The sequence below is a fragment of the Erpetoichthys calabaricus genome, chromosome 12, assembly GCF_900747795.2.
Source record: "Erpetoichthys calabaricus chromosome 12, fErpCal1.3, whole genome shotgun sequence".
In the NCBI taxonomy this organism is placed as follows: Eukaryota; Metazoa; Chordata; class Cladistia; order Polypteriformes; family Polypteridae; genus Erpetoichthys; species Erpetoichthys calabaricus.
In genome coordinates this window covers 9,500,779-9,521,209 of record NC_041405.2, presented here as the reverse complement: position 1 = coordinate 9,521,209, position 20,431 = coordinate 9,500,779, and the positions used below count along the sequence as shown (strand labels likewise).

The following is a 20,431-nucleotide window of genomic DNA, read 5'->3' as shown; positions in this document are numbered from 1 at the left end:
AACAGATGGGTGGGCTTTCGTTTTTAAAGTAAATAAAATCCCATCCGCTACAATCACTTAAAGTGACGTCAAACTGAAGCGCCGTAGCCTTGGTGAAGGCATAATTATTTGGCCCCGAAGCGCAATTTTCAATCCAACTTTATCTCGTACGTACACAAAAGTATCCCTACATACATGAAAACATCACGTAAGGACGAAATATGGGCTAGCCCTTTTTTTTTTTCTTTCATTGTGCGGTTCAGAGCTTCCGTATAAAAGAAGTTCCACTCCAACTAATCTCCTAATGAAAAATAAATTATTTCTGCTCATGAAGTATGCCTGCTCTCAATCAATCCTGTCAGAAATTACTATTAGTATTTGTACTGTTGTGGAATTTAGCTGCTTTTTAACGTCCCACATGTACACCTTATCTGCACATGGACAGCTGCTTTAAGGAAAGCAACTCCGCACAAGCAGACTAAACGGTTAAAAGTACCACTAAGCTGGGTGTCCGCTCACTGTGCTGCTTTTATTACACTGGTCAACGAGCATTTCGCTACTGGGAGTCTTTCACCTTTACTTTAAAAAACAATTAAAAGCAGTTTCACTTGCTGACTCAAAATCTGAAAACAGTTTTCTTCCAGCACGTCCCATTTTTTTTAAGTTATGATGTTCCGTGAACTGATGCTTGACGGGGAGTTCAAACGGACAATGAAGCCAACTGACTCGGCGGCATGGGAAGCATTCGCACAGGTTTTCCAGAATTGTCTTGGCAGTCACAGCGCGGAGAAGGATGCTGAGCTTGCTGAGAACCTGCTGAAAGCCTATCAGCTGATGGGAGCCTGAATGTCACTGAAGATACAGGTTTTTTACCTACCAAATCTGGGCGATGTCAGCGATGAGCACGGGGAAAGATTTCATCAAGATATAAAGGTAGATGGCAAACCGATCTCAGGGGAAATTCACTCCAAAACATGACGGGTGACTACTGTTGGTTCTTGCCAAGAGAGACGGATGGGCAGCACCGCTGACCTCGCTTTGAGGTAAATCGACATAAACCTGTTTTAAAGCGTCTCTGGTATCGTCATCTGGTTTGTTTTCAGAATAAACGCATCAAAACATTTTTGGTGGGCCAGACTTCAAACTCCACATATTGTGTTGATATATTATCCATCCAGCACCCAACCCGCTATATCCTAATTACAGGGTCACGGGGGTCTGCTGGAGCCAATCCCACATGGAACAAATCCCAGACAGGTCGCCAGCCCACCGCAGGACACACACGATAGATAGATAGATACTTTATTAATCCCAATGGGAAATTCACAATTTAAATTCACTAGGGCCAATTTAAAATCGCCAATGCACCTAACCTGCATGTCTTTGGACTGTGGGAGGAAACCCACGCAGAAACGGGGAGAACATGCAAACTCCACACAGGGAAGACCCGGGAAGTGAACCCGGGCCTCCTAACTGCGAGGCAGCAGCACTGCGCCACCCTTGATATATTATGTTGATCTTTAAAAGTGTTAAAACGTCAATGACGTGTATCTCAAAAACCTGACGCGCTAGCTTAATTCCAATTTCATATATGAAATCAGTGTAAAAAATAATAAAGAGCTGGTCTGAGGTTCCCAATAGCAAACAACACATTTTTTGTTGACCAATGTTATTGAAGTTGTCCCCCCAGCTGCTAACCCCCTGTGAGAATATGGCAGTCACCCACACCAGGCGCTCTTACCACTACACCTTGAATATATTAATTATCATGAAGTTTCTTTATTTTGGTTCACATTATGATTACTATGTTGTTTATGAGAGTGCTGGGTGTCTACTTTATAGTGCCCCACATATACAGCCCTACCTGCATGCGGACAGCTGCTTCAAGCAAAGAGATTCCAGCTCTGAAAAAGCCGTCCAAACGGTGGTCTTCAGGCCTGAGCTACACTCGTGCCAGTCACCACTGCAGGTGCCCCCTCACTGCACTCATCTCATCACATCTGCTAACGCCTGTGGGAATATGGCAGCCACCCACAGCTGGTGCTCTTAACAATATACCTGGACCCAAAACAAACAATATAAAATCATTAACATCATAAATCAAAATTAATAAACAGAAAAACAGTCAAACAGATGGTAGCAAAAGTAGGAAATATATTTAAAAAAGAGACTTAAAAAGTTAGGAACTGTAATTGAAAAAAGGAAAAAAAAAAAAAAAGGAGTCTTATTTAAAACTACTTACGCAGAACATGCAGTGGAAGTGGAGATTGTTGATCAGTCCGCGGAGCTCTTGGTAATTTCCTTGGGATCTTCTCTTCTCAGCTCTCCTGCTCTTTTCTTCTATTTTATTTATTTATTTTTTTTTTTTGCTCAGCATGCACCCCAAATTTTAGGGGCTCACTTCATGTTGAATAAACAATTTGCAGGAATAACCAAGAAGTAGTTGCTTACATTGTTTGTCCATTTGGATCCCGATTACCCCAAATCTAATAATTTACAAAAAAATACTCTCTTTGTTACAGTCCAAGATTCTAAAAGTAGGATCTAAAACAGACAAGGTTCAAATCAGCAATGATACAGAATTTAAAAATCAATCTGTAGCAGCCATTTTAAAATACACAGTGTGTTTAAAATTGGACTTTTTGAGTCCAGAGTTTAAAAGTTTAAGGAGTCTCTGCTGAAATAAAGTCAAAAGGCCCAGGTTGTCTATGTTGGCAGGTTAATCAGTTCGTGTCATGATGTTCCATCTAAACTACAGATTGAGTTTTGACTTTTCAGCTGCCCAGTTCATTTTTGGGAGTTTGAACCTCAAAATCTTCACATTTTGTTACACCATATGCAGTATTTTCAGCTTTCAGAAAAAAGACAAACTCACACAGGTGTAGTATTTTTTTTTCTAGTTAATCCCATACATTTTGAATTACTTGGAAGTTCTGAAATGAGTTGGTGTGTGTGTGTCAACGGTGGCCTGAAGTGCATCCCCGTCCTGCACACAATGCTGGAGTAAGGGCCCCCATTACCATGAATTGAATTAAGCTTGGCAGGAATTGGAGAGATCCCCAGAAAAAAATGTGTGCATTAAGTCGACTGGTTACCCTAAATTGAGTTGCCTTTCACCCAATGCTGACAGGGAAGAGGACCTGCCAACCTGAACTGGGTAAAGTTGGTAAGAAAAAAATGGACGATTGAATACCAAACAACTTGTGTAACGGGCACCTCCTAATATTACCGGTGAAGGTTGGCATCCACAGTTAAGAAACTGGTTGTAAAGGAAACCAGCAGCCGCCATTTTCCCCCAAAAGAAAAGGAATTCGCCCCTTCTGACAAAATTCAGAAAAGACACATCGAGAGGTAAACCTACTTCTTCTTAGTTAGCCAGCAATGGAATTAATTTACTCTACCCTCTCCTCTTTCACAAAAGTTGTTGAAAAGCACTAAACAACTAAAGCATCAAAAGTGGACAAAGGTTTTTCATGGAGGTATTCCTTTATAATTACCAATATCAAGTTTATTAGTTTGTGATACCAGCATGGCGACAGCATCAGCTAACCTGTTTATTCACATTTAACATTAACTCACTCTGTATTGACGGATATCAGTATATCGCTCTATTATAATAAAAAAAAAAAATCCTGGGACGAGACATGACTTTTTCCGAGAGATACTTTCACATCCCGCGAGATTAGACTTTGTGCCAAGAGATTTAACCAGGCCCAGGGCGAGAAATAAAAGACAAAGAGTAGACGACAAAGTAGAACGTTGTAAAGGATTCAAAAACGGCGCAATACACATGCAGAGCAGGTTAGAGATATTGAAAGTACTAAAATTCGAAAGTCTCAAAAAAATGATAGTAAAGATCGCATTAGCGCAAACAAACGGAAATTATTACTCGGTGAAATAACGTAACAATGAAAAGAGATCGAATATATCGTTCAGATTTAAACTTTAAGTCGGAGACTTGTTGATCGTCTAATTCGTGTTGCCATCAGGGAAATGTAGTGTTTCTTCTCAACGAACAGGCGTATCCACGAGAATTAAAAGATTTGTTGTTTGATGAAAGTGAAATCCACATACATGAGCAGGAGAAATGCAAAGTGGCTGGCACGTTGCGCAGGGAGGGGGGATTAATTGGCGAGTGAAGCGATAGTTATAAAATAAACACATAAATTATCTGTAATCTTACAAAATAACCGTGTTTTGTCTGTGCTCACCTCGCAACCTTTTATTTTAGTGCTTTTTCAAACCTTTTTCAATGATCAATGCAGTTCCATCAAGTTGTGTATACTAATCACATGCACAGTCCTGTTCCCAGAATTAGACACCCAAAGTGCGGACTCTGCCTTCACATTACTGGTAGACACAGCAGGTCATCTGCACTTGTGAATGTGACCCATTAATAGAGGCAAATCTTATCTGAGAAAAATGTAGGAATTGTGCAATGAGAGACCAAAAAAAATGTTAGAGCACCAGTCCTACAGGTTTAGTCACGTTTTTAAAAAAAACTCCCACAATTTTCTTTTATGAAAACTAAAATTGTGGAACAATGCACCGCTCTGCACAACGCCAGCCTAGTGCCAAAGCCTGAAGGAAGAATAAGCAGCCCAGCTGCAAGTCACACCATCAATGCTTACCATGTTTAAAGCAGCAACAGCTCACCGAAATCAACAACTGTCATAAATGATGATACAAACTGCTTTATTTACTCAATATATTGTGCTCTCTTTCTTTCTTAGTCTGAACAACCGCATGCCAGTGTCACTAAGGTGAGTCTTCTCTCGACTGTAACCTCACTGCTGCTTTGCTCGCCTGTGTTACAAAGGGTGCAACTGCCAGTGAGAGAACACTGACTGGATGAATAAACTCAGGCCGTGTATTAAGAGCACGCAAAATGGGGGGGGGGGGGGGGGGGGGGGGGTGTACCATTGACAACACTGACAAATGCTTTCAAAACCCATTTTTACTAGAGGACGCTTTGTGGTTACACTTAATTTGATTCAGTTGTGCACGCTTGATTTAACCTGCAGTTTGACAAGGAGGCCATGTTGAAACTTCTTCATAAAGCACACAGTGATTTGGGGCTACGGTTAGAAGGGGGTGGGCCTTACAAACTTTTTTTTTTTTTTTTTTTTTTTTTACCTCTAACTGGTTTTAAACCTCAAATTAGTTTCAATGCTTAAAACATTTTTTTTTTTTAACTCAAATCCTTAATTCACGTTCCAATGACAGAAACATTAGGGAGTATTATGGGGCTTTATTTAACAACAAAAAGATGCCGCTTTTTTTCAATCGGTAAAAACAAATCCATTCATTCGTATCTTTTAAGCCACCTCTGTATTCAGATCTGGCCAAGACTTTCCATGTCATGTAAACAATGCATAATCTGTTTATTACAAACAGTGAAAATGAAGAGAGACCACCACTCCCACATACAGACCAAAGAACAAACCTCAGTTCCTCTTAAACGCAATAGTGAGTTCAGGACTGAAAAGGTTGTCCATTTAGCTTAAGATGAGAATTAACTCAAAGGATCATTCTACATACTGGGCACCACCAAGCCCAATAAAGGAATTGTGTCCCTTCTACGGCAGCGATGAAAACTTTTATTTTATAGCCAGCCAAGAAAAGAAAAAAGTCTGAATCCTTGGGGGGAAAAAAAATTGCTGTGGATAAAGCTGAAGGAAGAATCAAGTGGAGTTATCCAAATGGGACTCTCGGTCAACCATGTCCATTAAAATAAATTTGAGGCCGTCTCACGCTGACAAAGGAGAATATTCATTTGTAATGATCTTCTGCTTCAAAAGATGTCACTTTAAATACTTAAAAAATAAAAAGAATTGCAAACCTCATTCAATGGAGTAGTCATTCAAGTCCACATATCAGCAAATTGAGTCCCACTGCCCAAACTTGTATGAGGTCTAACAAGTTGGAAAAGGGGACAGGTTATGCATATTGAGGTCAGAATCTCAAATACACCTATAAATAAAAAGTAGTGCACCTAACAAATATATTTACAGCTATAACAGAGTAACAGATTCGATTTTCATTTTCAAAAAATGTTTTGCTCTAAACTTGACCACAGTTTAAACAACAAAACTAAACCAAAGAAATTAACCTTTACCCGCGACTTTTTTAAAATGTAGGGAGGAAACAAAATTTAGACTGCCACGGTGCTGTTTGCCTTAAAAAATGTATTCAATGCAAACCGAGGTTAAGTGAGACTTGTTCTCTTCAACATGCGAAGTGGCAAAGTGTTTACTTTTACTGTTTTTGAGATCAAGTGTTTGATGTGAAAAGACGATGGCATGGCAAGTTTGTAATGTGTCACTAGATTCGGAAGCTTTCCTCTTTTCCGTCAATGTGGCGCAGCCGCAGGTAGACATCGGTCCCAATCCCTTGCAGGGACTGGATTGTTAGGGAACCACCCAGGTATTCAGCATAAGCACGGGATGTTGGCAGTCCAAAGCCAAATCTGGAGAAAGAACACACACAGGATTTGCATTTGTCAAAGTCTTTTCCTAAAAATGTGAGACTTAAAATTTTCATTTTAAAAAAACAAAACTCTTGTCAAATTCAACACTTAAATTTCAAATTCAAAAAGCGGTTTTCTTTTCCATGCATTGTAATTTTATACAGTGGAAATGGCTCCATGAAGAACCATTTTATACAAGTTTATAAATGTCTGGAATTAGGATGTAAGGAGCAAGAGGGTAACTTGTGCAGTGCAGTGTGGTTTCCAAATATCACTTTGACTCTAATATATGACATGGGTTAGCTGGCAATCTGGCTGAGATAGATGGTTCCTTATCTGGCAGCAACAGCCTTTTTAAATGGAAGGATGGACATCCTGAATGGGTTAACTAATGGTACCTATAATGGATGAACAAGGGAAGACTGCTTCCCAGAGACATGTACTCCTCCTGTACGCTGGGTGGCGACAATCCCGCTGCATGCTTCCCGTTCTGACATCCACAGGGCTGCATGATAGTTGTAGTTTTGGTGGGCAACCCTGTTGAGGGTCCTCGGGTTCTGTTAGAAAGAGAGCTGCTGCTCCAGACAGGCTCTCTTTGTCACAGAGGGGTTCTGCCTGACCCAGGGAACACAGGGGTTCTTGCACTGTAAGTACTCACAAGTTTAAAATAAAGGAAGCTGCTACACTTCATCCAGGCAGAAGAACAGTGGAGAAGAGAAAAATTGTATTGTTGGGAGCTGTGGAGTGTTTGTAAAGTATCTGTGAAAAGAAATTAATTTATCTGCACCTGGAACTGAGTCTTTAAAATTGCATCAAAGATTTGGGACTGTGAGACACCCCATAGTGCCCACAGCACTCAAGAGCCTTTACCTGTTGATCAAATTTGAAAAAGCCAAATTAAATCCACTGTGAATGAGTGTTGTATAACAATTTTATGTGAATTACCCATAACTATTATTTGTTATTCCAGCTTTTTGGTTTGATATAATTAGCATCATCTCTAGTTAAGTTAAATTCATAACAAATTTACAAATGTGAAAAACTCAACATAACGTTGTAATGACAAAAGATCATTTAACTCAAATCAATCAAATCCACTGATCTTCCATAAGTATATTTTTTCATGACTGCCCTTATATTTTATCTTCATAAGCTTTTATCAAACATTCACTACTCTTAATAGGCTTCTTTCCATACTACAATATTCTATTAAAAAATTCCAAGAACTATCGATGTGCACTGTTATTACTTTAACACTTTAAACTCAATTGTCGTACTAGTGCCATGCAGAATGGGAGATGAGCCATAAGGAGACAAAATAAAAGATAAGCGAGAACAGGAAGCAAAAGTCGTTTTCCAATTCAATTTCTAGCTTCCCTTCAAACATCTCTTCTCCTGTTTATACTAGCTTTATTTATATTTGGTGCTCTTCACAAGCACTTTGCAAGATTCTTGATTACTACAAAGTTTGGCTGTAGAACAGTAAACATTTTGCTTAATGGAAGCCATTTATAATTGACAATCTGTGGTACTGCTACAGGCTGAACAGAAAAACAATAAAACTCCGTAAACACACAATAAACAGTGCTGTATTCTGTGCACTCCTTAGTTGCTTTTTAAATACTGCAGTTAAAATGTGACAACTCTAAATCCAAAACAATTCATGAATATGTTGGATAATTTAAGGCAAAAAAAACAAAACCTGTTTTTTATGTGTTTTTTTTTTAAAATGCCAATACAGGATTTCAGGAAAGACAAGCCATCATTTAATGATTAGCAGACAGAAAGCTTTACATTTGCTTCCAACTGGCAGTGCTTACCCATGCATGGGGCTCGACTGGCCACTGTTCACCATATCCACCATATCCCCCAACAGAGAGTTAAAGCGGGGTTCCTGAGTACTAGACTCTGCTGTAGTAAAATGAAAGTCCATCACCTTATGCAAGATGTTGTGAGGAATGCCACCTCCTCGGTCTGAAATTCTGCAAAAAAGGGAGAAAACGTTCAAGGTACAATTTTAGGAAAGAAAAATTAAGAAAAAATAAAGCCAACAATGTGTACCCAAATATTAAATGAAAACCATACCCAAATTAATGATACACAATTTGTTTTTCTAATTTAAATGTTTGTTGCCTTAACTATAAGCAGTGTGATCATCAAGTGACTAAGGCAATAATCTGTTTTGGATAAGGCATTGTGTTGTTGTGGAGAAACGCAACGGCTCTGTCTACATATATACTCCTACAACGCTGGGCTAGAATGGGGTCGCTTTTTCATAATGTACTGAAAAAAGTAACAAAAGGAGGATAACAAGAATGGTGTTCAGCCTTAAAAAGTCTGCAAAGAACACCTGTCAATATCACTTTTACTAGCACAGGGATGCACCAAGATACACTATATGCTCCAAAATATAGAAAAATGAGAACCCAACTTGCAGCAAGCCAAACTGATGACAGCTGTAGAATGTATGCTTTTTGGGAAAACAAGTTTGGTGGTAATACATACACAATATTTTTTGTAATCTGCAATGGCCACACTGCAGTTTTCTGGGTCAACCAGACTTGACTGGTGGCTCATGGGACTGGCTGTATACACTGGAAATCCTCCTCTAACAAATCTTCCATTTCCATTGTCTGAATGTTAAATTACCATAAACAAATGAAAAGCAAATAAAATTAAGTGCTTACGTTGATATGTATTGTAATAATAGATATTTACACCAAACAAAGAGTCCAAATTCTCAGTTGCAATCTTCTGATGCTTATTACATTGCAAATTACACAAAACTCACCTAATTATAAAATCCACATCATTGTTGGCAATGGTTACCACTATGTCAGGCACATTGTAGGGAGTATCCATATGGCTTTCCATGGTTGCTCTGTAAATCAAAACCAAATTATTAGGGTGGGCTCTAAAATGCTGTCATTAAGACTTCATGTTAACTTTAACATTAGGTAAACTAAAATCTCAAATAGTAGAGGTTCTGCTTTCACAAAGTAAATAAATTTTCATTCCAAATTGAGACAATGTTGAAATGAGTATGGGATGCTCACCTCATAGCGTTCTTGAGGAGTTCTGGTAGAATGTAGTCCAGCGGCATTAGGATGAATGGGAAACGAGCTGCAACATGACCATTAATCCTAACGCGAGGTGCGTTTCCGTATTTGTGTTCACAAAGTCGCCTTTGAAGGTAAAAGATGACAAGAAACTCAAGAAGTTAAAGCACTGCCTGAAACACACCAAAATAATTGTAAATATTTAATAGCATATGATGTTTCACAGTCACACTTATACCTTTGTTAACAAAAATGTATGTTAAAATGTAATCAAGTGTAAAGAAACAGACTAAATTGTGAGTTAACTTCTAACATTTCAAATTTTGGTTCAGTGTAGATACTTATTTTTAAACTTTTGGCTATACAGTAATCCCTCGCTATATCGCGCTTCGCCTTTCGCGGCTTCAATCTATCGCGGATTTTATATGTAAGCATATTTAAATATATATCGCAGATTTTTTTGCTGGTTCGCGGATTTCTGCAGACAATGGGTCTTTTAATTTCTGGTACATGCTTCCTCAGTTGGTTTGCCCAGTTGATTTCATACAAGGGACGCTATTGGCAGATGGCTGAGAAGCTACCCAACTTACTTTTCTCTCTCTCTCTCGCGCTGACATTCTCTGATCCTGACGTAGGGGGATTGAGCAAGGGGGCTGTTCGCACACCTAGACGATACGGACGCTTGTCTAAAAATGCTGAAAGATTATCGTCACGTTGCTCCCTTCTGTGCAGCTGCTTCGTGAAGCGACATGCTGCAAGGTGCTTCGCATATTTAAAAGCACGAAGGGCACGTATTGATTTTTGATTGTTTGTTTTTCTCTCTCTCTCTCTCTCTGCTACTGACGGAGGGGGTGTGAGCTGCCGCCTTCAACAGCTTTGTGCCGCGGTGCTTCGCATACTTAAAAGCCAAACAGCCCTATTGATTTGTTTGCTTTTCTCTCTCTCTCTGACATTATCTGCTCCTGACACGCACTCCTTTGAAGAGGAAGATATGTTTGCATTCTTTTAATTGTGAGACGGAACTCTGTCTTGTCATGGAGCACAGTTTAAACTTTTGAAAAAGAGACAAATGTTTGTTTGCAGTGTTTGAATAAAGTTCCTGTCTCTCTACAACTTCCTGTGTTTCTGTGCAAATCTGTGACCCAAGCATGACAATATAAAAATAACCATATAAACATATGGTTTCTACTTCGCGGATTTTCACCTTTCGCGGGGGGTTATGTAACGCAACCCCCGCGATGGAGGAGGGATTACTGTATTTTAAAACTTGCCAAGCCTTACTTAAGTAACTGGAACAAGTGTTGTTGCTATCAGTGGCTAACTTTTATGATCACAAGTAGGGGTGTGCGATATTGCAGCAAAAAATTACATCTTGATATTTTCTGAGACTTTGATGATATCAATAATTAGACGATATCCTTTATAAAAAAAAAAAGTGTTTGCAAAAGTCTCATTGATCTAGTTTGGTGTTCATAACAGGAAATTAATTGCAGCTTACTAATGAGATTAATGGAAACAACAGTTAAGGAAAACAGATTTTATTTATTTACTTAAAACTGAAGTAAAATAACACAAATACATTAAAATCACCAGTCAAAGTATTACTGAGATAAAATAGTGCATACTTCAAAGTGGCCTACATGATTTTTACAAAAATTGCAATAAGACCAACAAAACTATCATAATGAGAGTGTGCTAAACAAACACTTACCCTTAATGTAAGCAGGATTATTAATGCAAAGGGAATAAAATACTAATCATAATAGAAATACAGGGCATGAACATTACATTGTGGATAGACATAAACTGCTCTGCTAGAAGGTGAACTGTGCAGCACACAAGCAACAACAAAAATCTAGCATACTGTACTACCGTCACACTGCACAGTTAGAAACAAGTTCTGTCATATACTGCATAAAGATATATAAAAAAAAAAAAAAATGAAACATATCAATTTACTACTACAAGTTCTGTCCAATATCAGAAAAAATAAAACAGTTGTAAAATTCTACTGAGAAAACGTCAAGCTGTGTGACAGAAGCACCAGTCTCTCCACAGCATCTGGCTTCAGAGCAGCACGGCTACATGTTACATTTCCTCTGATGTTGAAAGCCCTCTTAGAAGGGCTGCTTGAGGCACGGATGCACAGGTGCATTTTTGCAAGTTTCCGCCATTTGGGAGAAATGCACTACTTGTGTTTTTCATCACTCAAGTGGATTTACACCACTGTCCACCTCTGAAACCATCAAGTAGCTCTTGATCTCTTTTTCAATGGCAGTGTGCAGAGACTCACCTTCTCTGAATTCCCACCCCCCTCCCCAAGACAGCTTGCGAAATTTAAAATCTGCTTGAACGAATTATATAATTTGTTCAAACCGATTTTTTTTTTTTTTTTTTAACCTAACACCATGAGGCTCCGTACTAGATAAATCTCACTTTGCAGATGGTGAAACAAGTTATTGTAGATGTCAAGCTGTCTAACAGTAAACGATTTCTGACTTTTAAGCAACACCAGTCTTTTCAAAGCCAAACCACCTCAACACGAATGAGGATGATCCACATTTTGCAATTAAATCTTAACGACGTTGATCACGAGGCTGTTTATCCCCTGGCGCTGTTTGCTCACTCAGTGTTAGGCAGCTACCCTAGCTTCACTTGTGGTGTGCTGACCAAGCACACACACACACACACACACACACACACACACACACACACACACACACACACACACACACAGAGTAGTCTATCCTGGTAGGTTAAATGAAACAGTGAATGTGTGGACTCTCCAGGCGTGTTTTTGATTGTTTTTTGCAAAGTGAGTGACACACTTGATAATTTCAGCTTGCACATTGTTAAAACAACAATTAAAGATATTACTGTAGACGATAAATATTGCACACTCCTAATAACATAAGATGAGCTTTACCTGCATTCAAACTATTAAAGATGAAACTATTTTTTTAAAAAAAAAAAGCTCTCTCTGTGTTAAAATGACAAAATGGCTTTGAACAAGATTTTCATTTTCCAAATACCTACAGTTTTTAAGATTGAATTCAAAAAGATGACAAAATCATAAAGTTTATATAGAAGAACAAATGGGATTTAATTACAAAGAAATAAACAAAATATATATTTCTCTTATATGCCACATATATTGACAACAAAGTAATGGAGAACTTTCTAGCCAATATTTCTTAGTGACTCAAGGTGTCTTAATTTAAATCTTCTATCACATAACAATCAAGCAATCAGTTCAGACCACAGTAGATCATTAAGGATTCTATTGACATGAAAACCGTTGAAATCATAACATTGGTTAGACTATCTAAAGTTTGTGTCACTAACAATAGTCTTTGGAATAGTTTCAGTTTGAAAATGTGACATCTGAAGGCAAACCGCTCCCATTCTTACAATTGATGTGACACACATATCACCCTTATGCAATCTACTTAGTGTGCTCTCTCTCACAAATATGAACATGGGGTCACTGCATACCTTGCAAAGTCCACCCACTTCTCAATAGACGTCTTGGGAGATAGGCGGGTACAAATGATACCAACAAAATCAGGCTGCAAACCAGAAAAAGAAAAAGGCAAAAATCACCTGAATGTGTCCTCATCCAACAAGGATAATGTTAAAAATCTATAGACTCCTCACCAAGAGCAACTGGTTTCTTAGACATGGATAACAAAAGATAGGATTCATACAAGCTTTCGTTCAATTAGAAAGGCCAAGTGACCACTGGGTATGCCTTACTTTGTCCTCATGAAGTGCAAGGTGATGTGATGCCAACATTCGAATTCCCAGCCGGGATGTCAGGGTCTTATCGAGGAACTGTCTGATCACCGCCTCATCCTATACAAGTACAAAAAATATTTGAGTTTTGTTAGAATATTATACAAACCAGATTTTGGATCCAGCAATGCTAAGAAAAGTAGCATTGGATATCTTAGGCTTCATGTTTTAGTTGTTCTTCCACTAAAGTAATTCAAAATACTCCAAGTAGTTTTAAGCCAGTTTTGACCATGATGCAACACTGAAGGCTCTTAGTTTCTGAAACTGTGACCTGCATTATGAGATCCAGCTTTAAAATGGAAGACTTTGTGTTCCTGACTCACCTGTATGTGCTTCCTGCTCTCTCGGAAGCCTTCAGCCAGTAGAGTTACTACATCTTTGTGATCATCTAGTAATTGCCTGATCAGTTTACAATACTTTTCATCCATCTCAAGATCTTTAATCTGAATAAAACAAGGAGACACCTTCATCAAAAGTCACAAGTATCAACAAACAAACTAAAGATATACAATTTAGTGACGAAGGTTATGGTTACTATTTCTGACCATACATAATAAGCACTGAGAATGACACTGTTCTATATTTACACTTTTCCATGTTACTGCTCACTTTTAGCCATTCATTAGGCAGACACCTACAAAAAGATTACACTTCTCCAAAAATAAGTTGTGTGTTAAAATAGGGAAAAAGCAAAAATGGTTTTAAACTACACTTGGGCTGATTTTATGTCCTCTACCAGAAATCTTAGCAACACCACCTACATCTGATGATACTCTTCCTCACAAAATTAAATTGTAGCGGGGCTACATAGTGTTTAAATGTCAGTACTGAGTGCGTCTCGTTTTATTGTCCCGTTTACTGTTTATGTGCATCAGTTAATGCCGTCCCCGATGATGGAAGGAGACCACAGCCGCAAACCTGGAAAACACCTGTTTACAATCAATCAATCCCAGCCGTCACAGGACTATATAAGCCAGCAGGAGGAGAAGGAAGAGAAAAGGAGAGAAGGAGATTTTGTTTCACCATCACGACCACGAGCAACCTGTACCAGTTATTGTCCACATCGCGCTTATCCATCCAGTTTGTTTTTCCATCAGCCGGATTTATTTCAAGGACCTCACCACGAGAGACCCCGGGGTAGGACTTAATCATCCACCACACACACGAGGATTCACGGTGAGGCTGTTCCATTTTTTCCGGGGAGAATCAAACATCACAATTTCACTAATTCAGTCATCCGCTTTCAGGACAGTTTCTTTATTACCGGACTCACGTTTTCATTCATTTTCAGTTTATCATTCATTGTTGTTATTCGTGTTGTGTGTTTATTTGTTACAGGGACAAGGGAGGGTTTTTGTTGTATATATATATATTTGGTGGTGTCTTGTTATTGCTGGGGTGGAGGGATATTTATATTTATATGTTTCTATTTTTCTATTTCATTTCACTTAATACATATCTGTTTAATTTTACATCCTGTTTTTGTGTGCTCATATTTTTCACCGTCGATTGTGGAGGGGAAAAGTTTAATTGGTAAGAAGTACGGCTTGATAGTTAGATTATCTCTCAGTAAATTATCCAGGCCACTGGTCTTGGAGGTGTAGCTGCCGGCTGGGTAAAAGGGGTCGGCCGTTACAAAATGAAAGAGTTACTGAATGAAATATTATGGACAATAATATCCACAGGACACAATACAAATGCTACAAACTTGTAATGCACTTATTTTAGAACACAGAAGTTAATGTTTGATCATTTTAAAGATGTTATGTTCCACATTTGCACAATTTATTTTGCAACTACAACAACCAAAAGATGGCCCGTTCTAGCTCTGTGATGTCATTAGTCAGAACATGGTGAAGAAATAAAAACTATTTTCTCATATCCATACCACAGAGATCAGAATAAATCTTTTGTGTGTTTTCTGCACTGCTTTGTGTTAGGGTTCTGTTTAGAAAGAAACACATCAAATGCTTTACAAGATCATATTTCTGTTCTGGACCATAGCATATTGCAAAATATGTGCTGCAGAAATTCAGGTTGTTGGTAAGTGGTGGACATCAAATTAAACCACCCTAAACAAACTCTAGCATTAAAAGCATCACAACCAAACATTATTTCATTTTAAAAGTGTGTGTTTGTGTCCTGCTTGATGTGTGAAAATTAATAGTAATATATGTAAATTAATAAAAAAAAAAAAACAACTCTCCATTTATGGAAGGGTATTAGGGCCACAATGAAGAAAAAAAAAACTAAATGTCAAGAATAAAGTCGACATTTCTACTTTATTCTCGCCATTTATGTCGAGATTAAAGTCAACATGTTGACTTTATTCTCATAGTTTGTCATTAAAGTAGAACATCGCAAACTAAACTTCATTTTAAAATGAATATTTAATTTACTAGATTTTCTCAAACCCCGTCATAAATTATGTAGCGCATGAAATGCTTTGTGGTAAGCATTCCCCGCGCCATGTTAATCGCTGCGTGCTTCTTAAACTGATTTCCTCTGCAATAAGAGGAGGCGCAAGCAGCGATCACCACACAGAATACATTAATTTCATGATATCCCTGCACACTGAACATTTACAAAGCTAAGATAAATACTTGATATCATTTTCATGATGAAATGCATTAAAGCATGCACTAATCATGTGGGGGCACATTGGCATAGAGGTTGCACTGCTACCTGGCAGCAAGGGGGTCGCGGGTGTACCCTGCCTTGAGTTTACATGTTTTCCTGGTGGGTTTATTCAGCGTGTTTCAGTTTCCTTTCAAAGTCATGTAGGCAGTGGGGTTTTGTTCTGCTATATTGACCCTGGGGTATGTGTGTGCTCGTATTCACCATGCAATGAGCTGGCGTCCCGCTCAGGATTTGTTCCTGTCTGGCACACGATGTTTGCTGGGATGGGTGCAACCCTGAATGGATGGCATAATTAAAAATGTATAACAAAGATTTTTTAAAGTTTTGAACACTCCGTGGTCTAAATTTATAACTAGTTTTAATTTCACAAAGACGTTTATCGTGTGGTGATTGGTTATGTGGAAAAAGAAAAAGGAAGGATCAGAACTGGGGTTGGTATGTCAGATAGAGACATCACGCATGCAATAAAGAAAGCCCGCTAAGAACATCCATTGAATTCTGTGTTTGTGTCTCCAACAACCAGATCACGAACCCAACATTTACACAATATTTAAGTTAAACCTGTGAGATACCCATTCATACATCCAGTTTTTTGGAGCCTCATCACACCTGCCATAAAGTTCTCTACACTGAACGTACACCTGGGGACCCCTTACTGCGAGGGAGCAGCACTACCGCCTCACACCAGCCTGCATGTTTAATACTTGCTTTAATGCGTTTTGTCATGAAAATGATATCAAGTATTTATCTTAGCATTGTAAATGTTCAGAGAGCAGGACTATCATGAAGTGAATGTATTCTGTGCGGCGATAGCTGCCTGGGTCTCCTCAGTGCAAGAAGAAGTCAGTTTAAGAAGCGTGTAGCGATTAACAACTGGGTCGGGGAACATTTAACACAAAGCATTTAATGTGCTATATAACTTATGACGGGGTTTGAGAAAATCTAGTAAATTAAATATTTATTTTAAGATGAAGTTTAATTTACGACATTCTACTTTAATGACAACATAAACTATGAGAATAAAGTGGAAATACCGACTTTATTCTCGACATAAACAGCAAGAATAAAGTAGAAATGTCAAGAATAAAATCAACATGTCGACTTTATTCTCATCATAAGAGTTGAGATTAAAGTGGAAATGTCGAGTATAAAGTCAACATGTCGACTTTATTCTCGTCATAACTGTCGAGAATAAAGTGGAAATGTCGACTTTATTCTCGTCATAAGCATCGAGATTAAAGTGGAAATGTCGAGTATAAAGTCAACATGTCGACTTTATTCTCGACATTTAGTTTTTTTTTCTTCACTGTGTCCGTATTTTTTTTTTCTTCACCATGGCCCTAATATGCTTCCGTACTCCGTCTCTGCTAGTTTAATAGCCAATTTCCAAATTCAGTGAGATTGGTCAGTACAGAGTCGCTGACACACTGAAAAGATTACATGGGTCTTTTCCATTACAATCATTTAGACTCCTAAAATTAAAAAAGAGGGTAACTAAGAGAGAGATAGATTCCCGGTGTATAAGCACAAAATTCACTTCTGCACAGTTATGCCACAACCATCTTCAACAGTAAAAAGAAAAGTTGAAAAAAGGCAAAAGAACACAGACATTGGATTTATCTTTGTGTCTGTTTCTCAAATTGCAGATGCACTGATGTACTTATACTCTTCTGCAGTTGTATATCTAAGGCCTTCCACTTAATTTTCTTTCCATTTTGCTCTCATTTCTCAAAACAGTAAAAGATGCCTTTGTGTGAAATCTTCAGTTTCTTGGCAATCTTTCGCATGAAATAACCTTCATTTTGCAAAACAACAGAAGGCTTCAGTGTTTCTTCAAAAAGCCATTTAATTTTGTCCATTTCTGAACACAGAATTGAACTAAAGTTTACTTCTTTTATTAAACAAAATAAAAAGTTTCAACGGTGCTAACACAAATAAAAAGGTTTCTCAAATACCTAATTAGCACTCAAAATATTATTATTTAAGGATGAGTGAAGAAAGTTTACCAGTAGGATGCTGGATTAACACCTGCAAAAATTAGACCGTATAGCCATGTGAGTAAGAAATTAACTCCTTGCAGTAACAGTCATTTGCAATTCTAGTAATGTCTTGGCTACATCTTTACATCAATTTAATGGTACCTTGATAAAATGAATTATCAATTACTAACAAGGACATGGCAATTTCTGGGTTATTCCAAACATTTCTATACTAGTGTATACTTAGCAGTATTAAAAGTATTGTTAGGTTGTCCTGTGCCATTTTGTTTTATCTAGCTTCCGGAGTTGCACAGGATTTAAGAACTAGCTTCCGGGAAATTACATGTTTTTTGGGGGAAAAGGGTCACATGATATGGCTGCTTCTATATGTGTAATTGTTATCTTCGAATCTGCTCAGCTAAAAACAGTACAATCTTAATACACTGAATACAATTAATAGAATAGCCTTCTTTTTTCGGCTACTCCCGTTAGGGGTCACCACATCAGATCATCTGTTTTCAGATCTTCCTGTTCTATGCATCTTGTTCTGTCACCCCCATCACCTGCATGTCCTCTCTCACCACATCCATAAATATCCTCTTAGGCCTTCCTCTTTTTCTCTTCTCTGGCAGCTCTATCCTTAACATCCTTCTCCCAATATACTCAGCATCTCTCCTCTGCACATGTCTAAACCAACACATTCTCGCCTCTCTGACTTTGTCTCCCAACCGTCCAACACGAGCTGACCCTCTAATGTCCTCATTTCTAATCGGCTGATACCCGACTGTCACAAATCACTCCTGACACTCTTCTCCACCTGTTCCACCCTGCCTGCACTCTCTTTTTCACCTCTCTTCCACAGTCCCCATTACTCTGTACTGTTGATCCCAAGTATTTAAACTCATCCACTTTAGAACAGTACCACAGCTAAATGAAAGATCAAGTGCAGATGCATGCTTTTCCCAGATGTCAGTAGTTTTAAAAAGCAAAACACTATCTAAATTTTAACATCAATTCTGCTTATAATTGCCTCCAATGGTATACACAGACTCCGATAAGCAGCTAATTTTAGGTTTAACGTTGCTGTAACTATTTAATAGGTAACTAGGGCGGAGTGATGGCTCTGAGGCCAAGGATCTGTGCTGGTATCCAGAAGGTTGCTGGTTTGAATCCCCGTCACTGCCAATAAGAGATCCTACTCTGCTGGGCCCTTGAGCAAGACCCTTAACCTGTAATTGCTCCAGGGGCGCTGTACAATGGCTGACCCTGCGCTCTGATCCCAAGGGATATGCGAAAACTAACAAATTCCTAATACAAGAAATTGTATAAGGCGAAATAAAGAACAAAAAAAATTCTCAAATTTAACCTTATCCTCAAATAATTAACTCAACTGCACGCATTTCTTAAATGCATATTGATAGTAATGGATTCAAAACAATAATATGGAAAGGAGTAGACGATATTTGATTGTTGCCTAGCCAGACAGCATACAAATAAAGCTAACAGTAACATGCAAAAGTTTCTTACCAGAGGAAAATCGCTGAGCTTGTGAAAGGCTCGTATGTACAGCTCATGCTGGAAAACACAAGAATAAACACAAATGATGAAAACACATCTTAAAAGTGTCTTCTTGAAATAAACTGCCACTTCAGGCACATATTTAAATTAGTTCAAATGAATACTTTCTACTTTGTATTCTTTGAAACAAAATTGCCTTAAAGCTTACATGTGTGGCAGACTTAAAATGGGTTATTTTATAATTATTTGCAAACATTTTCAAATTTGCTTGGTAAACTTTAGTGTAATGGAGGTCAGGTCTCTTTGACGGAAGGTTTGGGCTTAATGCAGCAACCAAATAGCAAAGCAACAACTTATGTATACAGATTGGGCAAACTTACAAAATGCTAAGTAACCTAACAGGTACATGTCTGGAAACAGAGGAAAACCTGAGTAACTGGAGGAAAACAAAACACACAGACACGAGAGAATATGTAAAAAAAAAGACAACAACTGGGAACAATATCTGAACCTTCAAGGCCATTAGATCCTTGAGGAAGCACTGCTTATCAATACACCGCTGTGCCATGTATTTATAAAATTCTGATGGTAAATTAATCTCTGGACAACTGTGAGAAGTTTGTGCAAACACCTAAATATACTTACCACCTGCAGAATTGTGGGGTTACAGCCAATGATGAAGGGGAGAGTGCGAAAGCCTTTGATACGGTGAGCTATGCGAACTGGCAGTTCTTTGTGGAGGTAGCGGGCACTTTTCTGAAGAAGGGAAAGAGGAAATTGCAAAAGATCCTTAGCTTGGAAAACAACCGTAACACAAACATGTACAAAACTCTGCTCTCTCTGGTGGAGTGGTGGCTCTGAGGATGGGGATTTGCACTGGTAATCGGAAGGTTGCCGCTTCGAATGTCGTAAATGCCAAAAACTGACTCTACTTCGTTGGGCCCTTGAGGAAGGCCCTTATCCTGCAATTGTTCTATCCCGGGTATGACATT

The 20,431-nt window shown here is 38.4% G+C and overlaps 1 protein-coding gene across 1 annotated transcript in view; it reads right to left on the bottom strand.

Annotated features, from left to right (window-relative positions):
• Nucleotides 1-6,289: 6,289 nt before the first annotated feature.
• The window catches only part of LOC114661823 (3-methyl-2-oxobutanoate dehydrogenase [lipoamide] kinase, mitochondrial-like), a 28,222-nt gene continuing 14,080 nt past the window's right edge, over nt 6,290-20,431 (bottom strand). The window contains exons 3-11 of the mRNA XM_028815026.2: nt 20,085-20,195; nt 19,449-19,496; nt 13,626-13,745; nt 13,264-13,362; nt 13,003-13,076; nt 9,505-9,633; nt 9,240-9,329; nt 8,269-8,430; nt 6,290-6,448 (exon numbers count right to left, since the gene is read on the bottom strand). Of these exons, the coding sequence (XP_028670859.1) occupies nt 6,304-6,448; nt 8,269-8,430; nt 9,240-9,329; nt 9,505-9,633; nt 13,003-13,076; nt 13,264-13,362; nt 13,626-13,745; nt 19,449-19,496; nt 20,085-20,195 (978 nt within the window). The 3' untranslated portion in view covers nt 6,290-6,303. The remainder of the gene's footprint in view (nt 6,449-8,268; nt 8,431-9,239; nt 9,330-9,504; nt 9,634-13,002; nt 13,077-13,263; nt 13,363-13,625; nt 13,746-19,448; nt 19,497-20,084; nt 20,196-20,431) is intronic.